The sequence below is a fragment of the Haliotis asinina genome, chromosome 13 (genome assembly GCF_037392515.1).
Source record: "Haliotis asinina isolate JCU_RB_2024 chromosome 13, JCU_Hal_asi_v2, whole genome shotgun sequence".
NCBI lineage: Eukaryota > Metazoa > Mollusca > Gastropoda > Lepetellida > Haliotidae > Haliotis > Haliotis asinina.
The window spans coordinates 34,868,665-34,876,993 of record NC_090292.1 but is presented as its reverse complement, the minus strand read 5'-3'; the positions used below and the strand labels follow the sequence as shown (position 1 = coordinate 34,876,993).

The 8,329-nt window shown below is 38.4% G+C and overlaps 1 protein-coding gene across 1 annotated transcript; it reads left to right on the top strand.

Moving 5' to 3' along the window:
• The first annotated feature begins 2,422 nt into the window (after window positions 1-2,422).
• Window positions 2,423-6,960, top strand: LOC137259528 (uncharacterized). The gene is made up of 4 exons (XM_067797163.1): window positions 2,423-2,433; window positions 6,039-6,129; window positions 6,253-6,381; window positions 6,595-6,960. The coding sequence occupies exons 1-4, from the start codon at window positions 2,423-2,425 to the stop codon at window positions 6,958-6,960; spliced, it is 597 nt and encodes a 198-aa protein (XP_067653264.1).
• The last annotated feature ends 1,369 nt before the right edge of the window (window positions 6,961-8,329 follow it).

Sequence of the window (8,329 nt, the reverse complement as noted above, 5' to 3'; positions counted from 1 at the left end):
GTAGTTAAGTCGCTCCCGATTGGACGAGTAGTTACGTTACGTCCAATCAGGAATCTAGTAGGGTGCGAGTCAGGTACGCAGTATCAGTCGGTCGATGTGATCACGTCCGCGGTATGTTTACAAGTACAGCGAGAAGTCGGAAGGGGCAGTTTTGGGATGAACGATGTTTCACGCACTGTGACTTTCGAAACCTGTCCTGAGTGACATATCAATGACACAGCCAGTCGTAGATTTCGTCATGTTTCTTTGCCAACCGTGGGAAAACCCGTGAGGATCCGGATTACAACTGGTCTTCAGCAGTGCGTGTAATTACGAGGCGAATGAGGCAACAAGTAACGGGATCGTGGAGTAGCTGACACATGTCATCACACACCATTTGCGTAGATTGATGCTCATGCTGTTGATGACTGTCTGGTCCAAACTCGATGATTTAGCTGAATTATTGCTGAGTCCGCAGTCTCAAATCGCTTACGTCTCCGATCGTCAACAAAAACAAAGTTGACTAATTAGGATGAAAACTGCACGCCTACTCTTAATATGAACTCCATTATTTATTTAGATGAAAATCACTTGCGAATGAACATTCTTCTTTTAGTAGTGATTGTTTTTATAAATGGCCTAAGATGTCAAACTTGTTTTCAAGTTTTAATGTCCAAGAGATACAGCTAGGTTAGTTTGGTCGCCGCGTGCAAAGGCAATAGATCTAGTTTTACATGATTTGTAGTAATGTGTTTTATCTCACTTTATATCTGATGAAAGTTTGGTTTAACTTCTTTTATGATCATAGTGTAAATATTCTTCTTTACTATTAGGCAGATAATGTTTAGAGAGTTCCTATTTTCCCCCTTGAAGCCAAATAACACAATATTTTCTAATGTTAATTCAATTTGTCCTTCGCCCAATATCCTGAGCCATGGGGACGATTCGGGCCACACTCCCTTTACAAAACTACACCCAACAGTAGATTTCATACAAACTCTCGTACCTGTTTACAAAATGTGCATAACGGTGATTCACCAATTCCAATCTTTGTAAAGAAGTATTAGTTCTTATAATATTCTGAGTCATCTTGTTTGGAAATATTTCAAATGTACACTCTGGGTACATCTATTGGGCATATAACCTAATCATTCTGGGAAAATCGTCTTGCTAATATTTCTTCAAATTAAGACATTAAATATATTTTTTAAATAAATAAATAAATAAATAAGGTCATTGTATACCTCAGTATGTAATTCCAAAGTTTGTGTCGAACTAAACCTCGACGGGCTCTATTCGCCTACAGTCCGTTTCATTCCATTTGAGACCGATGAATTGCTCACTAACACAAAATCTAATAATTTCAACAAAACCACATTTTGCACAGCCACATGAAAACGACAGACCAACTCTGATGATGTGTCTCATAATTTGGGACACCCGAAAAAAGAGTTGTTTAAGAAACGATCATCATTTTCTTGTCACCTTTCGCTATTTTGTACGAGGGGGGCCTCTTGCTGGTAGAACAGCCAGGTGGGCAAGGTGCACGTGTGAAATTGACACGTGTGATTTGCTCGGCAAACCAGACATTCGTGATTGTAGTACCTGAAACAATGAGATTATCACACGACGCTAAGTCAGTTATTTGCAAAGTATTTAACTTTTTTTTTCATAAAACGAAGGTGAAAGGGGTAGGCCTCAATATGCTTTGACTAAGTATCGTTTACGAACTGCACGTGCTGTTGGGATGACGGAAGGGAAGTTAAAAACTATCTTGAAAAACTGTACCGATTCAACCTGCACGGACACAACTGAGGGGACCGTCTCAAAACCCACACGATGTGAGAGAGTCGATTCATTTCAACAAGAGCTGGTTAGAAACGCCATTAAGTCTCTTTATAAACAAAATACCTTTGTCTCTCTGCCTATTCTGATAAAGCATATGGAGACAAATAATTCTTTGGTCATTTCAACATATCAGTTATGGAAGTTGCTTAACAAATTTGGCTACCGTTACAAAATAGGCTCAGAAAATAGACGAGCACTGTGCGAGAGGTCTGATATTGTTCGACTAAGAAAAAAGTACTAACGCACAATTCGAAAGAAACGTACAGAGAGTTACGAGCCTGTATATTTGTACGTAACATGGGTAAATGCTTCCCACACCACAGGGACACAATGGTTCGCTAGCTCCTCTTCAGAGTCGCTGTGCCAGAAAATTACCACTTGGCAAGGGAGAGCGACTGATTCTGCTCCATGCTGGTTGCAAGAGTCGGGGATTCCTACCTGGCTGCTCTCTAGTCTTCAAGGCAAAATCTAAAGACAACCGAGACTGTCATACCGAAATGAACGGGATGGTTTTCTTAGAGTGGGTGGGTACAAATTCAATTGGTAGCAGTACTGCCTCCCAAAAGTCTGATTGTCATGGATAACGATCCGTATCATGGCGTTCAAGTACGTAATACAAAGGCCCCAACATCTAACAGTAAGAAGGAGGACATGATAGAATGGTTGCAAAACAAAGCAATATCGTATCCAGAAAAAGCAACCAAACCTGTTCTGTATGACATCATGAAGTAAAATAAGACCACATCTGTATTTAAGGTTGATGGTTTAAACATATTTTTATTCAGAAAACTGAATTTGGATTGGTAAACAAGCAACAGCTTATATAAATACTGCTCCAATACATTGTGACAGTTATATACACAACAGCTGGAACAATGCTGAATTGCATGCAACCGTAATAATAAACACCATCAAGACCATAATGACTGACATTTGTTAAGCTTCGTTTTAACTTTGATTTCAATTTACGATGCCTTATTCAAATTTATCAAATGTTTTACTCAGAGTAATAAAGTTATGTAATGATTCTAGAATTTTCTGATTTGTGTGGCCACTTTCTGATTGGCTTCCATTCAAAACTGCGTGTAGGGAAAAGCCGTTGTTATAGAAATACATTTGACTTCTGATTAATTCGTATTTTTTACAGCAAAATAAGTAATGAAGGACATCTTCGTTATGGTAGACGCAACTGCATTGGGCGTTATCAGAGATATGTCTATTTACTCTATCTGCGTTTAGGTCACTGATCCCGAGCTTGAGGCGACAATGTATTATTTGACAGAATCGATTTCCGTAGTATACATCATAGATGTGTGAGCTGGAGTGCTGGAGATTTCTTTTGAACTCTCCCAGCGAAGGAGAGTTTGCAAGTTTTACGCTCAGAGTGTTCCAAACTCTAACTGTATCTGGGAGAAAGGAGCGCGAATACAGTTGCGTTCTGCACATTAAAGTATTTAATCGCTTACTGTTTCTAAGGTTGTAATTGCTATTTTCTGAGACAGCGGGTGGGATAAGGTTGCTTAAGTAGTCAGGAACCATGTTGTTATACATTTTGTAGAATAGTACCAATTTAGCGTTCTTTCTTCTGTCTTTAAGTGACTTTATATTAGTTTCATTGTATAATTGTTGGTGGCTCGTTCCACGGACTGCGCCACATATTGTGCGCAGAGCGTCAAGGTGGAGATTTTCGAGACAAAGTAACTCTTCTAGAGTGCAGTTATCCCAGATATGACTACAATATTCGATTTTAGGTAAAATGAAAGATTTGTACATCAGCTCTAAAGTTTTCCTATTTAAACGATATTTGAAGCTTCTCAGGCAATTTATCATCGGACTTACTTTCTTAACAATTTCATTGATATAAGTACTCCCCGAGCAATCGTCCTGAAATGTTAGTCCGAGATGCTTATGATTTTTCACTTCTTGAACGGGCGTGTCATTCATGTATAGGGTAGGCTTAGGACTAGTATTAAGTTTACGAGTGAAGAGTACGGTTTCCGTTTTATTTGGATTAAAATTTACTTGCCATGTATTGGCCCAGTTAGATATTCTGTTAAGATCACTATTTAGATCGTCCGCTGCTATCGTGTGGTCATCGACTATTACATAAATTGACGTGTCGTCCGCGAATAAGCGTACATTACAATCAATTCCTTCAACAATATCATTTATATAAATTATAAAAAGTAAAGGTCCAAGAACAGATCCTTGAGGTACGCCAGCTGAAACGGGTTTGCTATCGGATTTATATCCGTTTATAACAACCTTTTGGGTTCGATTTTCTAGATAACTTTCAAATCATCTTAAGAGGGAACCATTAATTGTTCAGCTTAAAAATGATACCTTCATGCCAAACCTTATCAAACGCTTTGCTAATATCGCAAAATACTGCTCGGATTTCTTTTCCTTGATCAAGTCCTTTGGCAATAAAATCATATAAATAAGTTAACTGATTAGTAGTTGAGTCGCCTGGCATGAAGCCAGATTGAAGAATAGATAATATTCCATTATTTCTTAAGTAATTAAATACATGTTCAAAAAACACATTTTTCGAAAATTTTGGCTAAACAACTTGTTAAAGCAATAGGACGGTAGTTAGAACATTCGTTTTTACTTCCTTTTTTTATGAAGAGGTGTGACTAGAGCTTCTTTCCAGAGTGAAGGATACCTGGAAGTTTGAAGAGACAAGTTAAATAGTTGTGACAATAATGGAGATATCTTAGCGCCTACGAGTTTAAGTAGTCTGTTGCCTATTCCATCTGGACCAGTAGCTTTTGTTATATCAACAGATAGAATAATATCTTTTACCTCTCCTGGGCTGATATCAATATTTGACAAAGAGTGTAAGCTATATTCGGAGCTCATTGTTGGTAGCTGCAGATTTGGATTTGCAATTCTTGATTGATCTGCAAAATAATTATTTAGTACATTTGCGATGTCATTAGGGTTTTAATACATTAAATCCTGAGACATAATTGGTGGGAAAGTGTAGGAAGAGTTGGTTGTTTTCATATAATGTTTAACAAGTCGCCACCACATTTTGGTACCTTGTTGACTGTTTAGTTGGTTATCGATTTTCTTAAAATGTTCTTTTTTGGCTGTACGTAATAATGATGTTACCTTATTTCTCATAGATCTAAAGTTTGCCCAATCCGACGGCCTATTACGAGATTTAGCGATCTTGTGCATACGATTACATTTGCGCATGAGATAACGTATTTAGTTGTTCATCCACAGAGGATCCTTGGGTCTGATAGTTACTGTTTTGTTTGGTATATTGGATCGATAAAAGTTTTTCTGTTAACAATTCCGTTGCTACATTTATATTTCCTGTAGACAATAGCTCAGAACTTATATCTTCTAAACTTATGTTGATACCATCAATGTCTGCTGACTTATAGCCGTAGATTCTCCTCTTAAAGTTATAAGTTGTTTTGGGCTAAGTTTGTCACACAATTCAAGATATATCAGGCAGTGATCGCTGCACACGGGTTCCAGGACCCCCGCACTTAGAACGTTGTGGACACTAGAAACAAAAATCAAATCAATTAAAGTTCTAGAATGTGGGGTATACCTTGTGGCTTCGTTGATAATTTGTTTGAGGCCGAACGTTTGTTGTAACATTTCAATCTTAGTTTTATTAGTATTTAATAAATCGATGTTGAAATCGCCAGCTATAACAGTAAAGAGGTTCAAATCGACTGCCATACTAATGGATTGTTGAATTAAGTTCCAATAATATTCACTCTGATCGGTGCGATAAAATGTTCCGATGAGATACGTTCCAGTTTTGCATTTGATTTGGACCCATATCGCCTCAAGATCCTTCACATCTAACGTACCCATGGATTTTACGCACAGATTTTCTTTTACATACACCGCTACACCGCCCCCGCGACTTGCTCTATCTTTACGAAACGGTAAATGATATCCTGGGATAGCTATATCACAATTTGGAATATTTTCTGTTAGCCATGTTTCTGTGAAACAGATAACATCATTAGAGTTGAACTCAGCGTGAATAATATCAATCTTTCCTTTGAGAGACCGCACGTTTAAATGGATAATTCTCAGATTACGAGGACCGGGATTTGGGTGAACATCTCCACAACAGAGCAGCAGTAAGATTATAATAATAGATATCGAGGGTGTATATAAACACCGTACTTTTGACATATGAATACAGATTAATAGTTTGTGCAATGATGAAGAGTGAAGCTTAACAGCAAATATGCCCACTGCCTTAAGGTTGATGAGTACCTTACAGAACATGGTTTTCAGCTGCTCCCAAACCAGAATCAGGTGAGTTTACTATTATTGATTAATATTACTGATATTAACATAATGCTGAAAAATACCTACTAAAGTTCATGTCTACTTGTGTGTAACGTGTTGTGTAATGTGTTTCACTTCTTTTTCTTTCAGATGGACTTTGAGGTAGCATCCAAGAATGCAGTGATGTCTGTCTTCCCTGGCTATACAGGGAAAGGCTGTTTCTTTCATTTCACGCAGTGTGTGTGTGTGTGGAGGAAAGCCCAACAGTTCGGTCTCCAGGTAGATTACAGCCACAGTCCTGTCCGATTCGTTCGACATTGTGCAGTGCTGCCTTTGGTTCCATTAGCCGATGTAAGCATACTTTTCAATATTCATTTATTTTCAACGTTTAGGTTTACTAGTACGTGAAACGTTTTACAAGAATTTTCTTACGTAAACTCGTGCCTAATGCGAATTAATATGTAAATAATTAATATGTATTTTATTTGTTAGATCGACGATGTATGGCTGCAGACACTAGCAGTTATGCCCCAAGACCGAAGGTGTGAGCAATTAGCCGATTACGTCACCACCCAGTGGATTGAAGGAGACCAGGCACCACCAGTATGGAACAGCCACGACACCGAAGGGCCCCGCACCAATAACCATCTGGAGGGGTGGCATGGTCGCCTTAAAAAGATTATTGCCAAGGCACATCCAAATATATTTGAATTCGTCCGATTCCTGATAGGAGAACAAAAAAAGAATGAGATCCTGCTGGTCCAATATGCCGCTGGTCAACGCCTCCCTCCAAAGAAGAAGAAATACCAGGACGTCCAGAGACGACTTGAAAGACAGGCTACGGAGGGGAGATATTGATGTCCTACAATACGCTGACGCTGCCTCACACGTTGTTAAACTTCAATAATGTCCTTTTGAATTCCACATTTGTACATTTACTTATTGCTAATAATGAAATGCCCATCAACCGATATCGTAGTTGGTTTATTTTTTATACGATCCCCCAACCACGGGGGATTAAATCGCTAAACTCACACTGGCCGCCTATTGTTTAACATAATTGGCTACCAGTTGCATTGGCTACCAGTTGCATTGGTGGTTTGTTTGTATACGACTCGATGGGTCGACGTATGTGTGTGAGTGAGAGGGCGGGTCTCCACATCGGGATCATTGGCCACTCAGTCCCGATGTGGGTTTTGTCACATGTTTACCACTGTGTATACCATTTCGAATGTCATTCAACCCAACAATAATAAACCATGGCTGCTGTCTTTATCTCTAACACCGACTCTTGTCTGTCCTCCCTGTCTCTTGTCCACCATCCTGAACTACCACCCGAGAGCGACCACGACAGACAGCTCTTGGACAACAGTTTATGATTGTTTATTTAATAATGATTAACTCTATGTCTTTTTTTTTTGTTGGTTTTTTTTTTGCTTTACTATTGTGTTGTTTAGTGACTGTAGTAGAATGCATATTGTATGTACACTCACTAGGGTGATGTGTAGATTATATAGAGTTTTATAACAGTTTATGATTGTTTATTTGATAATGATTAACTCTATGTTGTTTAGTGGCTATTGCAGATGGTATAGAGTGTGTCGGGTAACCTAACTATTGCATTACGTGCAAATACTGTGCTGTGTAATGACTGTTTTGTTGACTTTGAAAACTGATTGATATCTATAATTGTAACCCATACTATTGTCGAATGGTAATGTAAAAATCACCCTGTGACTGCAATAAACTCCATGTTTGTTTTACCCAGGTGTTGTGTTGTGTGTGGGTTGGTATAGTCATACCTCTTGACAAGCGAGCCAATTCCCCTAACTCGCGATTAATAAATGCTGCATAAGGTTTGTAATACTCACAAATCATGGGGTTGCTGCCTAACAAACACCGTGCCATCTTTTCATGTATCTCTCAGATATTCTGTATTACTCTTTACTGAGTTACTTTTAATACTGATTGACATTATGCTGTGTACGTAATGTGCATATTGCGTTAACTACGGCTCTCGGCTCTCGTAATGCATTAAAGTGTGTCGGGTGTGTTCTATTCACTGGTACTTTAACTATTCTGTGAGATTGTGTACTTTGGTGGTTATCGTTAGTAATAATGTTTTGTCCTTTAACAGCATAACTGTTCTTGATATACATGCATATGTACTCCATTAAATGATTGTACTAACACGTCATAATATCCGATTGTATATTGTAGTCAAGAG

Coding starts and splice junctions, on each gene's coding strand:
- LOC137259528 (XM_067797163.1), top strand. Junction 6,130..6,252: donor TGCTCCCAAACCAGAATCAG/GTGAGTTTACTA, acceptor TTTTTCTTTCAG/ATGGACTTTGAGGTAGCATC. Junction 6,382..6,594: donor CCCAACAGTTCGGTCTCCAG/GTAGATTACAGC, acceptor TTTATTTGTTAG/ATCGACGATGTATGGCTGCA.